The 26,830-nt window shown below is 47.6% G+C and overlaps 1 protein-coding gene across 1 annotated transcript in view; it reads left to right on the plus strand.

The window, feature by feature from the left end:
- The window catches only part of MRC1 (mannose receptor C-type 1), a 705,818-nt gene that overhangs the window by 597,299 nt on the left and 81,689 nt on the right, over nt 1–26,830 (plus strand). The window contains exon 24 of the mRNA XM_069211541.1: nt 1,228–1,460. Coding sequence (XP_069067642.1) covers nt 1,228–1,460 — 233 coding nt within the window. The remainder of the gene's footprint in view (nt 1–1,227; nt 1,461–26,830) is intronic.

Below are 26,830 nucleotides of genomic sequence, written 5' to 3' on the forward strand. Positions count from 1 at the left end.
GCAAGCTGTGCTTACAGCTCACTGGATTTACTTAGAGCTCACCATAATATTAAATGCTTTGCAATAAGGAATATACAAATTTGAACAGGTTGTACATGAGGATGAATACATTGCTACAACAGCAGACACTTCTGGGCAGATTTATACTTTTTGACACAAACCTGCGTTAGCGCAGGTTTGCGTCAAAGAGTATAGTGCCGGCTAGTGCCATTCCATGATGCCGGACGGGTGCCATATTTATGGAATGGCACTAGCTGGTGCTAAGGCCCTATTTGCGTCCTTGTAAAGGACGCTAACAGGGCCGGGGAGGTGTAGGGGGAACCGGGGCTTGTGTGCCAAATTATGACACTACACTGTTTAGAGGCAAAAAAATTGCATCTAGGCAGTGCAGCGCCATTTTCTAGCACACAAGCCCCATGGACATGACTTCTGTCTTAGTAAAGATAGGAGCCATGCCCACCACCCCAATGGCCATGCCCACGGGATTTTAGACCAGGGGATAAATATAGCGCAGAGGCCATATCTTCCTTTTCTGGATGGGAACGCCTACCTTGCATTTCATTGACGCAAGATAGGTTTTCCCCACCAGAAAACAACGTAAACTTCATAACTTTGGCGCTAGACATGTTCAATGCCAAAGTATAAATATGAAGTTAAGTTTGTGATAGAAATTACACTAATTCATCACAAACCAAGTATAAATATGGGCCTTTGAATTTCCACAACTACATTTCAACACTGTTAGATGGTAGCATAATAATTTATGCTTATGGGGTTTGTGCCTACTCGTACAGTGAACAAAAACCTCAAAACGTACCATTAATCCCAAGAAACATGTTTTGCACCTTGGGAAATAACATCTACACACACCTGCATTTAGAATGCTAAGCACTCTAGTTTTACTTTAGGTTGTATCTTCTGACCAGTTAGATAGCCACAGAGCAATACATTCCCTTTCACATGTAATAGAATATAAAAATATATTTCTTCCAAAAAACTGAATTTATGTTTATCTTATTTCATCAAAAATAAATGTTTTGATTTGAAATAATACTCCACTACATTTCAAGACTTGCATTAGTCCCTTATTTTTTATACTAAATATTTGCTATGCTGCCACATCCACATTTTAATTTTAGTATAATTGTTCATAATATTTTGTGAGCAGCACCTTTTTGTTTTCTAACCAAAATGTTACATTTATAAATGTTTTCCTTTCTGTTCCAGGTTCATCATTTCCTGATAACCCAACAACCATTACACCGTCTAACTTTATCAAATATGGAAACAGCAGCTACAAATTTGTACGCTCTGAGATGAAATGGGATGAAGCACGCAGACACTGCAAGGCAGAGGACTCTGAACTTGCCAGCATTTTAGATTCCTACACGCAATCATTTATAACCACACAGATGTTGAAGTATATGAAGCCTGTATGGATTGGCCTTAACAGCAACATGGTAAGAATATACATTTACATTTAAAGTTTAAAGCACAAATACAAATGTTTGTCTTAGATTAGAGAATCAATGCAAAGGTTTTTCTCTTGGACTTGTTGTTAAAATCCAATCTTTCACTATGAGGATGCTTAATTATCATCTTAAGAACACCAAATATAACTTTGATTTCAAAAGTAACCAATTATGCTCCAATCACAATATTGAGAATCTCAGAAATATTTAGTATTTAATAAAATACACATAAAATAGCATTGACATTTGGTGATGTAATTTATTATCCATTGGATCAGATGCATCATCAAAAATCGTTGATCCAAAAATAACATACAAAATAACATACAAAACAACTGTTTACAATCAAAGTACTAAAAAGGGTTATTGTGTCAATGCAGCGTTTTGATGACTTCTTGACCTCTATCCCACCTTCTTCAGGACCAATAACTGAAATAAAACTAGGAGGAAATATAAAATATATATATCTCTATAAAATCAGTTGCAAAAACAGTCATCTAATCACATATGGTTGGGTATACAATGTTGTTCTTGCTATAATTCTTTATGCATACCACATATTAAGACAAAAGAAGCATACATATCAATAGACATGCCTTTTATATATATTATTCTTTTCCATGCCTAATTTCTTACATATCTAATTAATATATTTATCGTATATTTTCCCCATAAATATCCATCAGAAAATCCTAATGAACGTCCTTAATTTTCTTCCTTTACATTTTAACTTATTATAATATTATCTTTACCCAGTGATACTCTCCAGGAGTTTATATCATGTATTTTGAAGGTGCTGTACTTGTATTGCCCTTCACCCATGATAATGCAAACAGTCTGTTTCATTCCCAATGAGATAAAATAAAAACTGTAGGAATAAAAGGCGTTTTTTTCATTCTTTTATAATGATGGACATATGTTATCATTAATCCATATATGTCACTCGAGGTCTTACCTAATATTGAAGTCTTTGTTATTTTAAAGCAAGCAGCTCAGAATTCATGTGGGCAAACCAACTTTAGCAAGTCTACTGTTCCTTTCCTGCGCCAAGCAAGAACGCCGCTGTGATGATGCAGATCCTGGGAGTCAATAAATTGTCTCCTTAAAATGGCATTTTCAATTACCTGCACAACATAAGAACCCATTTCATAACTCACCTTATATTATACAGTATTAAGTAGGTTTTTAATATGCTCTCTACCACAAAAGTGCCATAAATCCTCCTGTTTGTGACTTATAACTAAAAGTCTCACCTGTCTATTTGGCACTGTTCACACAGCGTATCATATCTGCTAGTTTACGAACTGGCAAAGGTCTTGCAGGCTGCCATTACGCTCCCCCATGTTTCTGAAAAAAAAAAAAAAACATATTTTTTTAATGCTATATTAAAAATCACCTATTTGGATGGATGTAATTTATGCCTAATTAGAGCTCACCTCATTAAAGTCAGTGTCCAAAAGGAACATAAACCTTTGTTGCTTTTTAAAAAAAATCTCGGACCTATTGCTATCATAGATTTAGACAGGAAGATGGTTTCCCATTGAACCAATAGTAAACCAAAGACAAAAGAACACTAAAAAGATAAGGTTACAGATTGGAAAAATAAGGGTCCAATGAGAAACCATCTTCCTGCATAAATCAATGATAGCAATAGGTCCATACTTTTTTATGTATGTGGTTGTATAAAAAAAATATACCAGGAACTACATTGTATACCCAACCGTGTGTATTTAGGTATCTGTTTTCACAACTGTTTTTATGGAGATATATATATTGCATGTTTTCTCCTAGTTTTAATTCAGTGTTTGGTCTTGAAGAAGATGGGATAAAGGTCAATTAGCCACCTATATACTTTGTTGACACAATAACCTTTTTTTAGCACTTTGATTGTACACAGTTGTTCTGTATGTTATATTTGGACTAAACATTTTGAATGATGTATCTAGGCAAATGGATGATAAGTTATATTTAAAAAAAATGTCAATAGTATTTTATTAAATATTCAGGAGATTCTAAAGATTGTGGTTAGAGCATAATTGGTTACTTTTGATACTGAGGCTATATTTGTTGTTCTTAGGTTGATAATACCATCCTCATTTAACAAGTCCAGAGAAAAACTTTTATATTGGTTTGGCTGAACCCTATCCCTGTGCCTTTGTAAAATGGGCACTCTCTAAATTGTTTTGTCTTTTTAGATTGGAGGATGACTTATTTTCATACTTAGGACCTCGTTTACAGTTCAGGTAGAAAAAGTGGCATCTTTTGGGGTACAGAAGGACGGCACACACCCCCTCGGGATCTTCACAGTCCTCTTGCGCCCACCTCCCATTAATTGAGGGTTGCTGCACAACGCAAATTCTGGAGCACATTCTACTGTAAAGATGCAAACACAGCCAGCCATTATTAATCATCCCTGAATGTATCAATTAAAACTATGCTGTGGCCCTGTATTGGGAATTGCTTTTATTGTCTGTTTGTTCCATTAGGCCTGTTTCATAGTGCTCACATACTGTAAGATTAGTGGCCATGGGACAAAGGGAGAGTACGGGTTGCCCGGAATCAAGCAGTCTATTAAAGTAGGTGCCCTGAGACTGCTGCACATGGTTAGTTGCTCAATCAATGTACGACGAGACTGTACATTACCACACAATGGAAGAACTAAATTTCTGTGTCTGACCAAGTGGCACCTAACAGGTCTCAACATAGTGACAATGTGAGGGGATGGTTAGTCTCTAGCTCTATCACCCCAGTCGTGGTCTAGAGGATTAGGTGGTAACTATAGAACCTTTTGACAATATGGCACCCTGTGGTTTTTCTAACACAATTATTTTTAAAAGCACAAATCAGGTGAAAAAAGTGCAACAGAACATCACAACATTTTGAATTTTGTGACAGTGAATAGGTTTGGTTTTACTGTATTACTCTTCATTCGGTTCTACATGATGCAGAATGATGGAGGAATAAAGCACCCCGGAAATACCAAACCATAGGATACAGGTATTTCCTTGGCCCAGTATTATCACACAGAAAGCTGTTGGACTCATAAGTATTTTAGTCTGATCCATATGTCCTTTGATCTAGTGCATTGATTGCATTGAGCATAGGTGTCTGGTAAATGTATTTGTTCTACTGTAAAGAAGAGAGGATACAATATGCCATTTTAATGTTCTATCTGAATTGTTCTGACTAATCCCCTTAGCGCAATAACAGGCCTTTTACAGGGCAGAGGTGCAGGAACTCCCTACCACTCGTTATTGCTGCTAGATAGATGATATTTTAAAAAGTAGTGTTTTCAAAACTTTCAAACCTTTTTATTTTTTAAGATCATTAATTATGGGACAGCAGATATTGTTGTTTGGGGAATTGAGATTAGGCTGTGTTTAGTGCCTCACCTGGTTTCCATTGTTGGGCACAATTTTTGTTAGCGCTCTAGTCTCTCTCCCGACCATTTAATGTGCTTCGGGATGCAGACGCAAGAGCAGAGGTGCACTCATTACTGCTGCTAGAAGACTGGTATTTAAAAACTTTCAAACCTTTTAATTTTTCCGCTTTGCTAACCATTTTTAAGATCTTTAATTAGGATAAGGCAGATATTGTTGTTTGGGGCATTCAGGTTGGGCTGTGTTTAGTGCCTCAACTGGTTTCCATTGTTTTGCACCATTTTTGTTAGTGCTTTAATTTCTCGCTTGCCCGGCATGGCTATTTAATGTGCTCCAGGGTGCAGATGTACAGCGGACGCGTGTAGCGGTTGCATCGCAGGTGCGCCACAGGTAAGCCCATCAGCACCCATCCACGCCCAGCTGGGACCAGGGCCAGGCCCCCTGTCTCATTGTACAAAAATATGAGTGTATATTCAATAAATGTATTGAAAGCACTTTGGCCCATATTTATACTTTTTGAAGCAAAACTGCATTTGGGCCCCTAATGGCACTTCAATTAAAAAAATTAAATACTTACCTATACTTACCCTACTTACCTACTTACTTTGCACCTCCCCCCTGCAGGAACTGTAACACCTAGCAGTGAGCCTCAAATGCTCAGGCTTGGTGCTGCAATGCCCCAGGGCACTCCAGCTAGTGGATATGCCTGCCCCCGAACACAGCCTCCACTTTTGGCAGCAAGTCCAGGAGAGATAATGAGAAAAATAAGGAGGAGTCACGCACCAGTCAGGACAGCCCTTAAGGGGTCCTGAGCTGAGGTGACCCCTGCCTTAAGAAATCCTCCATCTTGGTTTTGGAGGATTCCCCCAATAGCAACAGGGATGTGCCCCCCTCCCCTCAGGGAGGAAGCACAAGGAGGGTGTAGCCACCTTCAAGGACAATAGCCATTGGGTACTGCCCCCCAGACATAAACACCCCCCTAAATTTAGTATTTAGGGGCGACCCTGAACCCAGGAAATCAGATTCCTGCAACCTACAACAACAAGAAGGACTGCTGACCTGAAAGCCTTGCAGAGAGGACGGAGACACCAACTGACTTGGAACCTGACCCACCTGCCTGTCTGCAGACTCAAAGAACCTGTACATCGACGCATCCAGCGGGACCGGTGACCTCTGAGGACTCAGAGGACTGACCTGAACCCAAATTACCAAGAACCTCCCGAGGACAGCGGCTCTGCCCAGAAACAGCAACCAGGAAGCAAATTTAAAAAGACTCTCACTTCCCGCCAGAAGCGTGAGTCTTCACACTCTGCACCCAATGGCCTTGGCTCGAGTTTGGAGTAACCAACCACGCAGAGAGGACTCCCAGGCAACTCCAACGATGTGGATACCCTGAGTCGACCTCCCTGCACCTCCACAGTGATGCCTGCAGAGAGAATCCAGAGGCTCCCCCTGACCGCGACGGCCTGGTAACAAAGGAACCCAGTGCCTGGACCAAACACTGCACCCGCAGCCCCAAGGACCAAGAGGAATCACCTACCAGTGCAGGAGTGACCAGCAGGTGGCCCTCATCCTAGCCTAGTCAGTCACTGGCCCAAGAAGCCCCCCTGTGCCCTGCCTGCATCACCAGAGTGACCCCGGGGTCCCTCCATTGTTCTCTATGGGAAACCCGACACCTACTTTGCACACTGCACCCGGCCACCCCTGTGCCGCTGAGGGTGTGTTTTGTGTGCTTGTGTGTCCCTCCCCCAGTGCTCTACAAAACCCCCCTGGTCTGCTCCCCGAGGGTGCAGGAACTTACCTGCTAGTACACTGGAACCGGAGCACCCCTGTTCTCCATAGGCGCCTATGTGTTTTGGGCCATCTTTGGCCTCTTCGCCTGACCGGCCCTTTGTTGCTGGTACTGTGGCTCTGGGGTTGTCTTGAACCCTCAACAGTGGGCTGTCTATGCCCAGGAGACTGACTGTGTAAGTGCTTTACTTACCTGAAAAACTAACCAATACTTACCTCCCCCAGGAACTGTTGATTTTTGCAGCTTCCACTTTTAAAATAGCTAGTGTGTACTACTGTTTTTAATCAAAGTTCTATACTTACATGTGTGAAGAACCTTCCATTTATGTACTTACCTCAGATTTGAATCTTGTGGTTCTAAAAAATAAATTAAGAAAATATATTTTTCTATATAAAAACCTATTGTACTGGAGTTAAGTCTTTGAGTGTGTGTTCCTCATTTATTGCCTGTGTGTGTACAACAGATGCTTAACACTACCCTCTGATAAGCCTACTGCTTGACCACACTACCACAAAATAGAGCATTAGTATTATCTAATTTTGCCACTATCAACCTCTAAGGGGACCCCTTGGACTCTATGCACACTATCTCTCAATTTGAGATAGTATATACAGAGCCAACTTCCAACACAGGCCCACAGTAATTTTGAGAAATGGATACAGAACACTGTTAGTGTGGTGCTGCCTGTTTAGCCACTGAAGATATCCCGCACAGGAGAGAAAGCCCCTTGTTTCACTACAGACCTCCTGCAATTGAAAAAAGAGAATAAGTGTTATGTATCTCCTTCTGTCTTTCTGGAAATATGAGGTCTTCCACAAACGTTGTATGAATATCTTTTATTGAGATAAACGGTATAAACAGGAAACAGGTCTGTTCCGTATCACCGCTGCAACTTCTCCTCACAAACTCGCCGTTTGACCGAACACACGCCATGTCATTTAACACCATATTCCAATCATGATATTATTATAACAAGTAAGACAACACATCCCCCACTTTATACCCAATTACTTAACCAACTTATACAATGATATTATTCCTATAAAACCTAAAAAAATAGAATAAAATGTGCTAATCTAAAATCCATTACACTATGTAGTCCTTTAACCATCATGGAAAAACTCATTTCCTTTTAGCACCAACAGCAGCACTTTCCCTTTCCAACATCTCCTCACATTTCTCCAACTCCTTGTGTCCCACATTTTCCCCACTTACATCATCCTCCAACTCTACCTCTTGTCCAACATTTCCACTACTTGCATCATCACTTTTCTTAATCACATCCATATTTTCCATATTATCATTGTCCACCTTACTTTGTTTCTCTACATTCTTCTTCTGCATTTCAAGTTGTTTTCCTTCCATGTTCCAGTACCTCTCACATCTACATTGTCATCCATCCATACATAGGGGGTCATTCTGACCCTGGCGGCCGGTGGCCGCCAGGGCCACCGACCACGGGAGCACCGCCAACAGGCTGGCGATGCTCCCACGAGCATTCTGACCGCGGCGGTTCAGCCGCGGTCAGAAGCGGAAAGTCGGCGGTCTCCTGCCGACTTTCCGCTGCTCGGGGGAATCCGCTCCGCCGCCATGGGGATTCAGACACCACCTACCGCCATCCTGTTCATGGCGGGAAACCCGCCATGAACAGGATGGTGGTCGGGGGTGCCGCGGGGCCCCTGGGGGCCCCTGCAGTGCCCATGCCAATGGCATGGGCCCCCGTAAGAGGGCCCCGCAAAGTATTTCAGTGTCTGCCTTGCAGACACTGAAATACGCGACGGGTGCAACTGCACCCGTCGCACCCCTGCAACTACGCCGGCTCAATTCTGAGCCGGCGTCCTCGTTGCAGGGGCATTTCCTCTGGGCCGGCGGGCGCTCTTTTGTAGAGCGCCCGCCGGCCCAGAGGAAATGTCTGAATGGCCGCCGCGGTCTTCTGACCGCGGTGCGGTCATTTGGCGGCGGTACCTTGGCGGACGGCCTCCGCCGTCCGCCAAGGTCAGAATCAGGGCCATAGTTCTTTTGATCACCTCCTTTATTCCCTTCCATTATTTTTCCAGAAAAAGACACTCTTCTCAAATTCCATACTTTACCATTCTTTAGTCAGACTGCGTTTCGTAAAACTTCTACCACCTCCTGTGATTCAAAAAACGCACTTTCCCCTTTCGGTCCCCAACCTGTTTTTTAGCTTTCACCCAATCTCCAACTTTAACTTGTACTTCATAAGCACCTTTGATTTTATCATAGTATGCTTTACTCCGTTCATGCCCCTTTTCGGATTTCTCCTGTACTGACACTGGTGACCACATTTATACTTCACTATTCCTTAACCAAGCAGGATTGAGCTTACACCTAGCCATTCTTCCTCTCATCAGCACAAATGGAGTTAATCCTGTAGTGTGGTTCCACATAACCCTGCATGCCCACACTGCCTTCTGTAACTCCAAATGCCAATCACACTGTTTGTTCATTGCTGTTTGAATAATACCCTTCACTACACGACCAGATAAAGGGGGTCATTCTGACCTCGGCAGTAAAAGCCACTTACCGCCGGTCAGAAGCCCGCCACAATACCGCCGGGGCCGCGGTTAGCCGCTACGGACATTCTGACCCACAACTGCCAAACCTCCAAAAATCCGACCTCCACTGCAGTCTGCCACATCAGCGGCCAGTGGTAAACTGGAGATGACCAAACCTCCACCGCCACGCCAACAGAAATACGCCCATGCCATTACGACCCACAAATCACGCGGCGGTCTTTCAAACGCGGTAGTCCATTGGCGGTACACACCGCCGCGGTCAAAATACACACACCTTTACAAAACACTACCCCATTGGACAATGTGAAAGACACACTCCTGAAACACATACACACACCACTCCCACACACCCAATACAATATAAAACACACACCCACATCACCCACAAACCCCTACTACCAAAGATCTGAGACGAAGGAGAGAGAGACACATCAGAGAATAGAGAGCTATACACACAGAGGCACACTACAAGATCACACACACCACATAGAAGCACAAAGAACCACACACCAACACACTCATCACCACATACACCACCCCACACCTCATCCACACCACCCCATGGCACCCCAAAGGCACCCACGGTTTTCGGACCAAGAACTCCGGGTCATCGTGGAGGAAATCATAAGAGTTGAACCCCAGCTCTTCGGCTCACAGGTGCAGCACACCACTATAGCCAGGAAGGCGGAGCTATGGCAGTGGATTGTGGACAGGGTCAACGCGGTGGGACAGCATCCCAGGAATCGAGACGACATCCGCAAACGCTGGAACGACCTACGGGGGAAGGTGCGCTCGATGGTGTCGCGACACAACATCGCGGTGCAGAAGACTGGCGGCGGACCCCCACCAACCCCACCCGAATTCACAGCATGGGAGCAAGAGGTCCTGAACATCCTGCATCCTGACGGGCTCGCTGGAGTAGGCGGAGGAATGGACTCTGGTAAGTCAAATCTCAACTACTTCATCCACCCTACCCCACCAGCATGCCAACCCACACCCCCACCCCCACCCTCACCCTCACCCCCAACCCCCCAGCACACATCCTCCCTGAGAATGTCTCCCCAGCACAACCCACCCAACCCAAACACCAACCCCTGCATGCCACCACAAACAATGGACACCCATCACCTAAGCATGACCACTGCACATATCCATCCCCCCCCCACAAACCACCCTCACAACACCTCCCCCAAGGGAATGCCTGTACTGGGGGATAAGGGCACCCATAAATCGCACGCAATTGCACACACAGAAACAATAACCATACTCTCTCACCCCATGCAGGACCCGAACGCCAACACACCGGTCAGGAGGGTCCAGAAATGTCCATCCCACCCCCGGAACAGGCCCCCAGTGATGACAGCAGCTCTGACGACCTGGAACCTGATGACCAGCCCGGACCATCAGGGACCTCTGGGCAGTGGGTACCCCACACACAGACAGAGGCCACAGCAGACCCAACCCCCTCTGGGAACAACAGCACAGCTCCCACCCAGCGGGCCCATGCCTCTGTCTCTAGGACAGGTCAATCAGCGGTGTGTCTGCCACTACAGGGCACCCAGGCTAACCCACCACCCCAACAACAACAGGGACCTGGGGGAAGTGGTAGTGGGCACACCGTCCAGGGGACAGAGGCCGGGGGAAACAGGGCAACTCGGAGGGCTGCCGTGCGACAGGGGGGGGAGGAGAGGCCCAGGGAACCCACTCTCCAAGAGGCCCTCACCACCATCATGGGAGCATACCACCACTCCCAAGAGACGATGGCGACGGTACTGGCCAGGTTCACCGAGATCCAGGCACAGCAGGAGGAACGGATATGGGGTTCAGCAATGAACTCAGGAACATCGCTACCGCCATGGGGACCATAGTCCAGGCCCTCAACAGGATAGAAGACACGTTGCGGGACCATGTGGCACCACACAGGGCCCCTGTCACTAGCCAGGAACAGCCTACCACCTCCGCCGGCGCTAGTGGACAGGAGGCCCCACCACAACGACAGGCCACCAGAACCCCACCTCCTGCTGAGGAACAACCTGCCCGCAAGAGGAGCCTGAGATCCAAAAAAAAGACAGAGTAGGATGCCAAGACCCCCACCAGCATGAGATACCCCCTGAAGTCATCCCACTGTCCCACATTGCCACCCTGTCCAACCTTAAACAGCCCCTGCTCCATCCTTCCACAGGCATATGGACAATGCACCTATCAGACTGAGTACTGGACTCTGCCATGGACATTACTCCACCCCCACCCATCACCGTTTCACTATCATGTACAAATATCTAAGCACAAAAAATAAAACAATTTTTGCACAGAAAAAGGTTTGGAGTCATGCTGTATTCTCATCAACAGTATTACACATAACAGTTCAATATATGTGATGTCAATTAGTGATGACAACATACCAATGTCAATACGCTGTAGTTCATGGGCAAACCACGCAGAAGTCAGGCTCTGAGTCATAAAGCACTGAGAAGGGAAGGGAAAATAAACAAGTTTGTTTAAAAGAGCTGGTGGGAAATACAGAAAGTAGAGATGCATGAGGCTCTAAGTAAATGGGAAATGGCGTGGGTGAATCTTACCTGTGTGCTACTGAAAATACTGTTGTATAACAGTTTCCCTGTTGTCTGTGTTCTCCCCGTCGTCTTCCTCCTCTTCACTCTCCACAGGCTCCACGGCTTCTACAACACCACCATCTGGACCATCCTCCTGCAGGAAAGGCACCTGGCGTCGCAAAGCCAGGTTGTGAAGCATACAGCAGGCCACGATGATATGGCACACCTTCTTTGGTGAGTACATTAGGGATCCACCTGTCATATGCAGGCACCTAAACCTGGCCTTCAGGAGGCCGAATGTCCTTTCTATGACCCTCCTAGTTCGCCCATGGGCCTCATTGTACCATTCCTCTGCCCTGGTACGGGGATTCCTCACTGGGGTCAGTAGCCACGGCAGGTTGGGGTAACCAGAGTCACCTATTAGCCACACACGCTGTCTCTGTAGCTGTTCCATCACATAGGGGATGCTGCTATTACGCATCACATACGCGTCATGCACTGACCCAGGGAACATGGCATTAACATGAGAGATGTACTAGTCTGCCAAACAGACCACCTGGACATTCATAGAATGGTAATTTTTCCTGTTTCTGTACACCTGCTCATCGTCATTTGGGGGTACTAAAGCCACATGGGTCCCATCAATGGCACCAATGATGTTGGGGATATGTCCAAGGGCATAGAAATCACCCTTCACTGTAGGCAAATCATCCTCCTCTGGGAAAATGATGTAGCTCCTCATGAGGGCAGACAACACTCTGGACAAAATCTTTGAAAACATAGGCTGAGACATTCCTGATGACATGGCCACTGTTGTCTGGAATGAGCCACTAGCCAAAAAATGGAGGACTGACAGAACCTGCACTAGAGGGGGAATTCCTGTGGGATGGCGGATGGGGGACATCAGGGCTGGCTCAAGCTGGGCACACAGTTCATGGATAGTGGCACGGTCAAGTCGGTATCGTAGTATAATATGGCGTTCCTCCATTGTCGACAGGTCCACCAGCGGCCGGTACACGCGAGGATTCCTCCTTCTCATCGCAAGTCCCAGCGGACGGTGCCTAGGAAGGAGAATATGGAGCACAGAGTCAATCAACTCACAGGTACGTTCACCACAGCTTGCACAGTACACAAAAAGGTATGGATTGCTATGTTTGCATGTGTGCCAATGCAAGGCCTAGGCCTGTGTGACGCAGTTGAAATTAAGCCATGTGGGCCCTTGAAATGGCGGCTGCCTGACCGGTGAAGTGGGACAATGGGATGTGAGGTCAATGCGCTGGCGTGGCACACCGTGGCGGTAGGCGGTCGAAGCCCGCTGTACGAAGCTGCATTGGTTAACATTGAACCCTATGGGATTCAGGAGCCAATGACGATGTGCGCCGGCGGTCGCGGTACGCACCGCCGCGGTACGCACCGCCGCGGCCGTGACCGCCATTTTCTATCTGCTTAATCACTCGATACCTGATCATCCACAGGAGAGGACCTATACTGCAAGTGCTGCTGTGACCTCGGTCTGGAAGTGACAATGGCTGCTGCGACTGGGGAAAGGGCCCCTGCCTTCACGTCTGAAGAGTTGGAGAAACTAGTGGATGGGGTCCTCCCCCAGTATGCGTTACTCTACGGTCCTCCAGACCAACAGGTGAGTACACTGAGTGCACATTGAATGGGTTATGCCTGTGTGGCATGGGGTGGATGTAAGTTGTTGGGGTGGGGAGAAAATGAGGAGTGCAACGCACGACAGATGAGAGAATGGGCCACATGGCAAGGTTGGGGAGGGGGGGGCATGTACTCTAAACATGCCGAAATATCACGTTTTCTCTTTCCCACCCTGTACATGTCAAACAGGTGAGCGCCCATCAGAAAATCGACATTTGGCGTGCCATCGCCAAGGAAGTCCGGGCCCTGGGGGTCTACACCAGACGGGGCACCCACTGCCGCAAGAGGTGGGAGGACATCCGCCGCGGAACCCGAAAGACCGCCGAGTCACTGCTGGGGATGGCCTCCCGACCTAGGAGGGGTGCCAGTCGTACCCTGACCCCCCTGATGTCCCGGATCCTGTCGGTGGCCTACCCTGATTTGGATGGGCGCTTGAGGACATCACAGCAGACACAAGGGGGTGAGTACCTGCACATTCTGCTATCCTTAAGCGCAGTTGAGGCGTCTGGGTGGGGGAGGAGGGCTGTGGGTGACACTAGGCCAGGGCGCTTTCTGTAGTGTAGTCCCCTCCCTTAGACATGGCCCTGTGCCCCCGCCCCCCACCTCTGTAGGGTGCCAAGTACAGCTATCCATGGTCCTGCATCACCCATGTGCGCGTCTGTTGTCCCTAGACCTGTTGGCCTAGTCAGAAGTACTGAGTAGTGTACCCCAATTTCACAGCTTAGTGCATGAGGCACCTGTGTCTGTCCTCTCCGCCAACGGTATTGACAAGGCATGCACTCAACTTTGTTTTATTTCTCCCCCCACCCTTATTCTTTGTCTTCTTGCGCATTAGCATCATCAGGCGGAGGAGAATTGGCGTCAGAGCACGAGGGAGCTGCAAGTCACAAGGCCCCAGTGGGCACTGGAACAGACACCGAGGGCACCAGTGATCCGGAGGGCGAGGGGAGCACCACAACGGGGACCGGTGAAGACACCAGCGACACGGACACGTCCTCGTTTGGGAGCTCCCTAGCGGTGGCGGCAACATCCGGGCCCCCCGCCTCCACAGGTACAGCCGCCACCCAGCGCTCCAGCTCCGCCCTCCCAGCAGCCCCTCAGCCTTCGCTCCGTGCCCGCTCGGCCAGGAAGGCGGGCGTCTCCTTCGCCCCAGGCACCTCAGCCCCTGCCCCAGTTACCCCTGCTGCCCTCAGTGCGGAGCTCATTGACCTCGTGAGGACACTCATTGTTGGGCAGACTACCCTTTTGAATGCCATCCAGGGGGTGGAAAGGGAGGTGCATTGGAGCAATGCCTACCTGGAGGGCATTCATTCGGGTCAGGCTGCCCATCAACGATCGTTCACTGCTCTGGCCTCAGCACTGACGGCAGCCATTGTCCCTGTCTCCAGTCTCCCTCTTCTAACTGCCTCCACCCTTTCTCTGTCTCCTGTTCCTCAGCCTATCCCATCCACACCATCAGACCAGCCTGCACACACCTCAACACCCAAGGCCAGATCATCCAGACACAAGCACCACAGGACACACAAGCATTCACCCCAGCAACACCCAGATGCAGACATTCCAACAGTCACTACCACCTCTGTGTCCCCCTCCTCGTCGTCTTCCTCCTCCCTCCCTGTGACGTCTACTCTCACACCTGCATGCACACCACCATCAGCCAGTGCTTCCATCACCAGCACACCCTCCACTACAGTCCTCACACGTGCAGTCACCACCCCCACTGCCATCTACACGTCCCCTGTGTCCTCTCCCACTGTGTCTGTCACCCCCTCTTCCAAGTCACATAAACGCAGGCAGACACCCAAACAACAGCCAACCACCTCACGACAGCCTACGTCTCAGTCACCTGCACCCAAAGACAGCACACCTGACTCTCCTACAACCACATCCTCTTCCTCCACTTCCATCACCACTACTCCTACCCTTTACCTTGGTCCTAAGAAATATTACCTCTCTAATCTTAACCTCTTTCCCTCCCCTGACCCACCCCCTCCATCGGTTAAGAGTCCCAAGAGCACCTCAGCCACCACCAGCCCAGCTTCGAGTGTCCAAGTGGTGCATGGCTTCTGGAGTCCACCCTTTGGCGGCAATGACACTTCACTGAGCAGCAAGGGGACATCCAGCCCACCCCCAGGCAAGAGGACACGTAAACTGAAGGGCCGCCGTGAGAGGACTGAGACGGCTGCCCCCAAGGAGCCAACAACGGCCACTTCACCTGCCACAACAGCCAGGGGAGGCAAGGGCCCGAGAGCCCCATCTAAGGAGCGAAAGGGCAGCAGGGCGGAGAGGTCATCCATCAGGAGCGCGGAGCAGGAGGGCTCCGCAAGCCCCATCCCGCCTGCAAGGGACGACAGCAAAGGGCCCAGGACTCTGTCCCCGAAGGGGCCTGCCACTGCACGGTCGGAAGGCGAGTGAGCAGGGTGTCCAGCCCAGCTCTGGCTCCCTAGACTTACTGGAAGAGCACCGCTGAAGAGGGCCCCGCCGTGCAGAAGAGCACCGCTGAAGAGGGCCCCGCCGTGCAGAAGAGCACCGCTGAAGAGGGCCCCGCCGTGCAGAAGAGCACCGCTGAAGAGGGCCCCGCCGTGCAGAAGAGCACCGCTGAAGAGGGCCCCGCCGTGAAGACAGGCACCGCTGAAGAGGGCCCCGCCGTGAAGACAGGCACCGCTGAAGAGGGCCCCGCCGTGAAGACAGGCACCGCTGAAGAGGGCCCCGCCGTCTCAAGCACCGCTCCGCTGGGCCCCGCCGTCTCAAGCATCGCTCCGCTGGGCCCCGCCGTCTCAAGCACCGCTCCACTGGGCCCTTCCTGTCAAGCACCGCTCCGCTGGGCCCCGCCGTCTCAAGCACCGCTCCGCTGGGCCCTTCCTGTCAAGCACCGCTCCGCTGGGCCCCGCCGTCTCAAGCACCGCTCCGCTGGGCCCTTCCTGTCAAGCACCGCTCCGCTGGGCCCTTCCTGTCAAGCACCGCTCCGCTGGGCCCCGCCATCTCAAGCATCGCTCCGCTGGGCCCTTCCTGTCAAGCACCGCTCCGCTGGGCCCTTCCTGTCAAGCACCGCTCCGCTGGGCCCCGCCGTCTCAAGCACCGCTCCGCTGGGCCCTTCCTGTCAAGCACCGCTCCGCTGGGCCCTTCCTGCAAACACAGTTCACGGTTCACTGTGGCCATCATGCATCCTCCTTGACCAGTGGAGCAATTCCTCCACCTGATGGACTGTGGCTTTGCACTCCCCAGGATATGGCAGTGGGCAATCCAACCACTGTAGAGACATTGAGAGACTGTGGCTTTGCACTCCCCAGGATATGGCAGTGGGCAATCCAACCACTGTAGAGACATTGAGAGACTGTGGCTTTGCACTCCCCAGGATATGGCAGTGGGCATGGTGGCCCCTTCGTGGGTCTGGCGTCGTGGACTCATGTGGCTGAGGTGCACCCCCCTTCCCTTCCCCCTCAGGTGCCTGTAGTTTTGTCATCAGATGCCCCTGCAGTGTTCTCTCCAAAGGACTCAGGTCTTGTGTGTGGGCTTTGCCCTTGTGTTGCTACACTTTGGCCCACGGACAAATCGTTAATACGTAAAATGTGCAGGACTGATTTCTTCAGTTGTCCACTGCTGTGTGTATAGACTTTTTAAATGTAAATATTCTGGCTAGTTGACCAATACTTATCGGAGTCTATTTTGGACATAAATATTTATTATCAATTTTGAAATGTCATTGCATTTTTTACGGGGTTTGGGTGGTGTCACTGTGACTTGTTGCTCTGCATTGGTGTGTACATATTGGGAGGGGGGGTTGCATATGTGTGTGACCGTAACCTTTCGTCCTCCCCCCTCCCGTGTGTCGTAGGCGCTGTACTCACCGTTGACGTCTGCGCCGGAGTTCGTACTCGTGGTAGATGAGCAGGTATACGAGAGCAGGTATGATGTTCAATTCGGGTTCCATGCTGTCCTCCGTACTCGTGGAGTGCGTAGAGGTGAGCGTTTTCACATTCGTAGTCTGTTTCCGCCGTGTTTTTATCGGCGGTGCTCCCGCCCCGGAAAAGGTGGCGGATTGGTGGGTCGTGATGGTGTGGGCGGTACATTGTCTGCCGCCTGCCTGTTGGCGGTGACCGCCGCGCTGTTTGTTTGTCCCGCCGTGGCGGTCGGATTGTTAATGTGGCGGGCTGTGTTGGCGGTTCCCGCCAGGGTCAGAATTCCATTTTTTGGACCGCCAGCCTGTTGGCGGGTTGGCCGCCGCTTTATCACCGACCGCCAGGGTTAGAATCACCCCCAAAATCTTTCTACAGTTCCATTTCCACTGGGATTATAGAGTGAAGTAGTTTTGTGTTTCACCCCAACTCTCTCAAAATATTTCTTTGCAATATTCGAAGTAAATTGCACTCCATTATCACTTAATACCAGAGCCGGAGGTCCTTCTGAAACAAAAACTCCATCCATAAATTCCAATACTGTCAATGCGTCTACTCTTTTCACAATTTCTATCTCAGGCTACTTGGTAAACAAATCTATCAACACAATCACATTTTCTTGGAATTCCCCTACCGGGCCCAATATGTCTACTGCCACACATTCCCAAGGCTGTTCTGGAATAAGACACTTACTCATAGTGGGGTTCAAAGTACATATAGATTTGTCTGCGTTAGAACAAAGCTCACACGTCCTCACAAATCTTTCGACAGCCTTGTCCATTCCTGGCCACCAGAACACCCCTTTTACTACTGCCTTAGTCCTTACTACAAAACAATGTCCTTCAAGGCACAAGCTCAACATCATACTTCGTAATCCATATGGTAGAACTACTAACCTGTTGCCTCTTAAAACTACCCTGTTCTCAACAGACAATTCCGATCTTACCTCCCAAAATGGTTTAAGTTCTACTGAGATTTGTTCTTTCCTAGGCCAATCTTCACACAAGTATCTCAGCACCCTTTGTAATACCGCATCCTTTTCCTGTTCCATTTCCCATTCTTTCCTCTTTCTTGTCGGTTCCCCAGAATCATGAACTAAAGCAACCTTAAAATCACTCCAAGGGTCATCCTCACGCACCTCTAATGGCATCGTAAATCATGACAAACAATCTGCCATTACATTCTCTCTACCTGGCATATACACAATGTTGTATGAATAGTCCTTCATTCATATAGATAATCTTGCCATTCTTGCTGAAGCATTCACATACCCTTCTGTAGTCAATAATTTGACTAATGGTTTGTGGTTACATTTTATGGTCACTGACCTACCTCAAATAAATGATCAAAAATGGTCTAATGCCCATGCATATGCAAATGCTTCTCTTTCAATAATGAAATATTTTGTTTCACTTGGTGACAATGTACAGGAGGCAAGAAGAATGAGTCTCTCTTACCCTTTAGAATCTCCCTGCGATATCACCGCACCTAACCCTTTATTAGTAGCATCTGTTGTGACTGTGCATTTCAATTTTGGGTCAAACTCTCCCAAAGGAGGTACCTTCGTCAACACCTCCTTAATATCCTTGAATTCCATTTCACATTTCATGTTCCATACAAACTTCACATCTTTCTTTAACAGTTGACGAATATTATATGTCCTGTCTGAAAAATGAAGAATAAATCCATATATATTTTTGAAGTATTTTTATTGAGTTTTCTATATAGGGATGGAAACAACCATCAACATGGATCAACATCGACGACATTCAACAAACATATGGCTATAACATTTATTTAATTGGTGAGCATAATATCTGACATATCAACATATATAAGCCGGTCTAATCACCTATTGCTTGCGTAGATAAACTTGGATTTCTGGGTATTAGCTCATAACCGATGCCTTGTGTCAATAATATGTGTCATCCCATCATCTTTAGTATATATGCATGTTGAAAACTTCCACCGATGGTAGGAGATAGGGGGCTTCAACAGGGGGTTAGTAACAACTATACCAGTGTCTGGTCTGGTGGGGTGTGAGATGGCAAAAATGTCTCCGCCTCAGGAGGGGGTTCTGCGTCGTAGGAACAGCGCAGTGGGGGGGAGGCAGGGAGAACAACGACTTCTCCCACCTCGCGTCAGGTTTGTGGTGTCATTGTTTGTGGGGATTATGGGGAGAATCATGCCTCGGATTGCAATGTATAAGGAAGAGTCTGATCAAAGCCATCATTGGGGCAGCGCTAGTGGTGAGGGCGATTGAGGCGCTGCTTCTGTTGGGAGTATGTTCTGGGTTTTGGTCTTAGCAGTTGCTTGTGAAGCTTGTATGTCAGTTAGTTTGAGTACGTAAGAGTCCCACATTGTGGCAACCCCATTCCCACCCAGGGGTCTATAATTGCGTACTACTGCATCAGTTTCTGTGGTGGTCCATCTCAAGGTTACATGCAGCCAGTTGTCAATATTGTATGGTTGTGATGCCTTCCATGACATGGCGATGAGCCTTTTAAACAATATTAATGCTAAGTCTACACATTTTAAATAATGTTTCTTTGTCTTAGTCCTTTTTGCCAGCCCTAGAAGACAAAGCAGTGGGTCTAATGGAAGAGGCGTATCTATAATCTCTGACACATACAGTAAGACTCGGAACCATACGGGGTGTAATACAGGGCACTCCCAAGTCATGTGTAAAAAAGTGGCATTATCGTGCCTACACCTTGGGCAGTGGGATGAGGAGCCTGGAAATATCCTATGTAAACGATGTAGTGTTAAGTATGTTTGGTGTAAATAATTGAATTGTCCATCTGGCTTTTCTTTGTGGGTGACGGATAATCTGAGGTTCTCCTAGTGCTAAATATAGTGCTGAGATTGCTTTGCGGTTCTGTCCTTGTGATAGTATGCAGTGTAGCCCGCTGTGGGTAGGAGGTTTAGCTTGCCCCAAATGCCATAGTTTGCCAATCACTGTGCTCACCGCATTATGGGCAAGAAATTGTCCTGGGTCCAGGCCATGTGCTCCCATAAGGTCCTGGAAGGACAACAGCAACCCATCACTGTACAGATCCCATGAACAACGTACCTCACCAATCTCCCAGGGAGTGAAGTTGTACCATCGCCAAAGGTGTTGCAATAGAGGTATTTCCTATAATGGGTGTCACGGGGAGTAGGGCATCACCCGCTTCGGAAGTTGGATATATCGCTTCCATACCGATCGTGCCATTCACATAAGTAGGCCGGGATCAGGATGTCGTGGTCCAGCAGCCATTCAAGCACCCCTCTCTCACCCAGAGCGGGCCACACTATATCCCCTTCCATCGTCTGGTCACTATCCAGCGCATGGGCCACTGTAGTTGCGCTGCTGCAAAATAGCGTTCCATGTCAGGGACCGCCATTCCTCCCTCTTGAACTGGTTCCTGGAGTGCATTAAGGGATACCCTTTTCCGACCTTGACCCAGATACCCTCTGTTAATAAGCTTCTCAATGTTCGAAAAAAGGTTTATAGTGGGATGACCAGCAGTGCCATGAAAAAATATAAAAGTCGGGGCAGCACCAGCATCTTAGCTATAGACGCTCTTCCCATGGGAGACAGGGGGAGTCGTGTCCAGAAGGAGAGGGAGTGGCGTAGTGATGTCAAAGCTCTGCCATGGTTGCCCTCAAGTAGATCAGCCTCAGTGTGATATATATATGCATCCCCAGGTATCGGAGAGTCCCCTGGACCAAGGAAGTCGCCCGCCACCCAAGTGGACAGATTGAGGGCTATCCGCAGCTCGCAGTGGGAAAACACTGGATTTCCCCCAGTTCACCAGGAAGCCTGATGCCTCAGCAAACCCATCCAGCAGGTCAAAAAGATCTGGGAGCGCGCCCTCCGTGTCCCTCAGGTATATCAGAACATCGTCCGCATACAGTGAAGTAATGTGCCACTGACGAATCATCTGGATTCCCCAGTCAAATCCTCTGTTTCGGAGACATATTGCCAGGGGTTCCATTGCTAGGGCAAATAACACTGGCGAAAGAGAGCAACCCTGGCGTGTACCCCGTTGTATAGGAAAGGGTTGAGAAATCTGGGTGCATGTGCGCACCCACGCCCGTGAGGCAGTGTATAACAGTGTCGGCCAACGCAGAGAGTTTAGACCCAGCCCAAATCGCCAGAGGACCTGCGTTAAATATGACCAACCCGAGGTATCAAACACCTTTTCAAAGTCTAGAGAGACAGCCACTGGATGTCCTGTCTCCCCTGACATTGCATCCATGATATGGCACAATCGTCTAATGTTATGGTGCATGGCCCCTTGATGAGGAATATATTTTGCACAATACTCTACCATTCCCAAAAATGATCTTACATCATCTTTATCTACTGGTGCCAAGGTGCCCATATTTGTTTCCACCAAGGAAGGTTTGGGTCTAATTCCCTCTTGACTACTTACATGACCAAAATAACACACACTCTTTTCAGTGAATTTATATTTACTCAATTCAGTGGTCAACCCCACACTCTCAAGTGTCTCAAACACTGCTCTCAACGTCTCATCATACTCCTCTCCGTCCACCTCGAACACCAATATATCATCTTGGAAGAATCTCACACCTTCTTTTTTTCCAAATAAATTGTTCACCAGCCGTTGAAACACTGCGGCCGCCATTGCCAATCCAAACGGCATGCGTTTGAATTGATAGCAACCAAACGGTGTGATGAATGCTGTAAATCCCCTAGATTCAGGTATGAGAGCTATTTGATGATAAGCCGCCGACAGGTCCAACGTGGAGAACCATTTAGCTCTTTTAAGAGATCCCACCATTTCCGTGATATTTGGAAGAAGAAAGTGATCTATAACAATGTTACTGTTCACATAGCGTAAATCAACACAAAGACAAATGTTCCCATTGCTTTTACACGCTATGACTACAGGCAAAATCCATTTTGATCTTTCAATAGGTTCAATTACATCACGTTCCACAAACTTCTCCAACTCCTTCACCACTTCTTCTCTGATTGTTATAGGAATCATCCTTGCTTTATGTATCTTTGGTACTGCATTTCCTTATAGCACAATGCTGTGCTCAGATTTTTTTTAGTAAACCCGATTTTTTGGGGAAATGTGTTCATCATTGCTTCGGCTAACAAAAATCCATCGTCCAGTATTAGAACGTTTTCTGAACTATTAGGATCTAAAATAATATGTAAGTTCCCATCTGAGAACTGATGGGCCTTGTTTAGCTACATACAGCTTTTCTCTTGCCTTCCTGCTCTTAAAGGAGAAGTCTAACCATCTGTATCCTAGAATGTCAATCTGTTCACCAGTGAAACTCTGCAGCTATGTCCGATGGTGTTAATTGTGAACCAATCCTCTCCTTAAAGTCTTTGTTCCATACATCTTTGCTCACAATAGTAAATGGCGATCCAGAGTCAGCATACATGGTCATTTTTAACCCTCCTATTATCATATCGCACAGCGATTTATTTAAGGATCTTCCTTCTCTTATGTGTAATACAAAATTATCTTGTACACTTTGGATACAGTCACCTTTAGAACTTTCCCATTCCATTTCACTCACTTCAGGACTGTTTCCTTCCAGAATTCAATTAACCTTGTTTCTCTTCTTTCTACACACCTTAGCAAAATGTCCCACAATTCCACAATTTCTGCATTTTTGTTTCACTGTAGGGTAACTTTTACTGCATGCAAGATGCTCTCTGCTATCACACCGATAACATCTTCTGTCCTCTCCCATTTTCTTTCCTTTGGTACGTATTTTTCATCATCTGTTTGTGTCCTATGTTTTCCACTTTGCACCATGTACACATTTTCTGAATCTATCTCCGAATGCTTCAGCTCCGTAGCACATCTTCCTGATGTTTCAGCTTTTCAAATAATTGCTAACACCTCTCCTTTGATCCACAATCTTTCTTGTGTGGTGACATTATTTGTGTGCATGACTAACTGATCCCTTAACAACTCAACATGTAAATTTCCAAATTTACAATCTATGGCTAATTTCTTCAACTCAGCCACAAAGTTGTCCACTGTTTCATCTTTGTTTTTGTTTCGATGAAAAATGTTGTACCTTAATATGCCCATGCACAGGTTAGGTGTAAAATAAGTGTCCAAATCTTTTAAAACTGCCTCAAATATACTGATATCACCACTTATCACTTAGGCATCCCAGTATAACTTTTAAGTCCTAATGATCCTAGAGAATGTAATAAGATCCTTTTCTTTTGTTCTTTTTCATATCACACATTTTCATCCACAGCTTCAATATAATCATTACAATATTCTTTCCATTCTATCGATATTATTGGGGTTCAGATCCTGACACCCAAAATACTTGTGGGGGATTAATTGTAAAATTCTGTTGTGCCATTTTATAATATTTATATGGGTAAAATTTTATTTATAACCGCTTAAATGTTGTTAAAAATAATCAGCTATTTTCTGTTCTCTGTTAATCCTTCACCTTATTGTGAATTTCCTCCCTACATTTAAGAAGGCCTCCTTGTTGGGTCACGTCGCGTGACCTGTATGTCACGTTGCGTGACCTGCACATATCCTCCCTCATGCATAAGCGTTCTGACACATGCAATGCACAAGATAATACTTCATGCTGCATGCACAGGTCTTTAAAAGATGCGCGTCACCACCGTTTCTCTGAAAAGTGCTCACCTAATTCAGTAATCCTTTAATTCTCTTTTTTTTTGGTCCATTCACCTGCGATCACTCTGCGAGCTGATGTCCTCTTCATTCGACCACAGTGCAATCGTCAACAATTCCTTTTCATCTTTTCTTCTCTCCTGTATAGTGCAAATTTGTCCTGCTCGTCGCCAAATTGTTATGCATCTCCTTCTGTCTTCCTGGAACTATGAGGTCTTCCACAATCATTGTATGAATATCTTTTATTGAGATAAACAGTATGAACGGGAAACAGGTCTGTTACGTATCGCCGCTGCAACTTCTCCTCACGAACTCCGCCATCCGACCGAACACAAGCTATGTCACAGAACACACTCTATGTCATTTAACACTGTATTCCAATCATGACATTATTATAACAAGTAGCACAACACTACGAGATTAGAAAGAGCTTAGAGGAAAAACTATGATGGGGCCATGAAACTGTTAGAAATGGGGTTTCTGGTTGGTTAGGGTATGCACCTCAGCCAGGCAGAACTTACCCACTCTAGTCAGGGCAAGGGAGTTACACGTCCAAGATAACCCATACTCACCCACTTGGTAGCTTGACACGAGCAGTCAGGCCTATGCCAGAGGCAATATGTAAAGCGTTTGCACAACACACACAACACACGTGATGCAATAACCCCACCACAAAGGAAACACAACACCAGATTATATGAAAATATACTGTATTGTACACAACACAATTATCAGACCAAACATCACATATCAGTACTATCCTGCTACCTTAGCAGTTGTCAGAACGTTACACATTAGTTACTCTGAAAACTTATACATAACACACAGGTTACTCAGTATTCTGCACATAAGCAGTAGTCAGGAAACACGTTATTACACCAAAGCACTTGTCATAAGAATATCATAAAACGCCCATAGTAGTAACACTAGAAAAGATATGGCAAGTTAGAAAAACATATTAGCAAGCATGTCCTTAAAAGGAACTCTTGCACACATGTATAAAAACATCATAAAACAGGTAGGCAACATATAAAACAATAAAGTCTCTAATAAGAACTTTTGGTATATACATTGTCACTTAGAAATACCTGGTAGATGATAAAGGCACCTCCAGTGTCTAAGAGAGCATGAGGGGGCCCCTGGCGCTTCTGCGCTCACCACGGGGGCCACACAGTGCTCCTGGGGGAGAGGGGCGGTAGGCACCCTCTCCTTTCCAAAAATGGGCCCCTCCGGGGACCCATAATTTAAATGGGGACCTGCCTCCACCTCCCCACACCCTGTCCTCGGGGTGGGGGCCAGGCGAGGCCCAAACACAAGCAGGGGCAAACCGAAGGGGGCCTCCGTTGAGATCTTCCTTCCGAGTAGAAAATGACCGAAGTGTAACTGAAAATGGAGCGTCCTGCTCCTACCGCAGAGACTGGGGAAGGGGGCGCTCCCCGAGCCTTCCCCGAATCCTACGAAGTGGGGGGAAGCCGCCCTCGTCCTCGGTGCGGCTGCTGGTGCCGAGCAGGGAGAAGCTGCCCCTCTCCCTCACGTTTTGGGCTCCTCTCTGGAGCTGCTCTTGTGCCTCCCGGGTCGCACTGGTCTCCTTGACAACAGGGGAGCCGTGGGTACCCCGGGGGCACTACCTAGATCGTCAGATCGCCCAGGGCCAGTGAGCGCCGGCTCCTCTCCCTCTCCTGGAGTGCCCCAGGGTTAGTACACAGCGCGCTCCGACGCGCTCGAGTGAATGAATGGTCTGCCTGCTGCAGTGAAGTTCCTGGGCAGCGTGAGGTGCACTCTGACAAGCGCTCGAGCCATCCCCTTTGGCCCGGCTGCGGCAGTGATTTCCTTGGCCATGCAACGAAAGTCAACATTTTTGTAGCACACCAGCAAGGGGAAAGCGCTTCCAAGCGCTTACCAAATCCCCCACAGAGCGCTTTCCCAAGCGCTTAATTTCAGCAAAGAAAAAGGTAAAGGACCCCTCGTGCTTCAGGGTGGATGCAGGGGTCAGGGGCCACAGCACCCTGCCCCTGAGGAGCAAAATTACCAGAAAATGCCCACATGTGGAGGGGCCCAGCAACAGGCCAGCACAAGGAAAAGGCAGCAAGTGGCAAGTCCTTCACAGTGACCAAGCAGGTCACAGGTCAGCACAGCAGCAGCAGTCCATGGTGGTCCCTGGTGAGTCCTTGCAGCATTTCTGTATCTAGTTCCAGGATGTTTCAAGAATCTCCCCATTGTGGGGAAAATTCCCCTATACTTATACTCAGTCCTTACAATGTTTTGCAATGGTAGGGAGAGGAGGTTCCAGCCAGTTACAACTGGTTCTGGGAGTGCCCCCTCTCTCCTTTCAGCACAGGCTCCAAACATCAGTGGGGGGTTAACGACCCTATTGTGTGAGGCCAAGGCACAGCCTTCACAAATGTAGGTGTGCCCGCCTCTCCCTTCTCTCAGCCCAGGAAGACTATTCAGTATGCAGATGCAACTCTGCCACACCTCCACCCTCCCTGTGTACAGGCTGTCTGAAAAGTATGAACAAAGCTCCAACTGTCACTGTGCCCAGACGTGGATTGGAGTCAAGCTGCAAAACACCAGAGTCATAAGCACAGATAAATGTGCACTTTCTAGAAGTGCCATTTCTATGATAGTAATAAAAGATACACCCACACCAGTAATCACCATTTATTATCACAACCATACCAAACACACCTATGCTACCCCTCATAAATCAGACAATACCCCTTACACATAAGGCAGGGCAATTCTAATGCAATCCTTTGAGAAGGCAGCACTCACAGCAGTGAGACACCAAGTTAGGCTGTTTGTCACTACCAGGACAGGCCACGCAACCTGGCACATGTCCTGCCTTTCTACATACGTGGCACCCTGCCCATATGGCTAGCTAGGGCGTACCTTAGG

Source organism: Pleurodeles waltl, chromosome 10 (assembly GCF_031143425.1).
Source record: "Pleurodeles waltl isolate 20211129_DDA chromosome 10, aPleWal1.hap1.20221129, whole genome shotgun sequence".
Taxonomy (NCBI): domain Eukaryota; kingdom Metazoa; phylum Chordata; class Amphibia; order Caudata; family Salamandridae; genus Pleurodeles; species Pleurodeles waltl.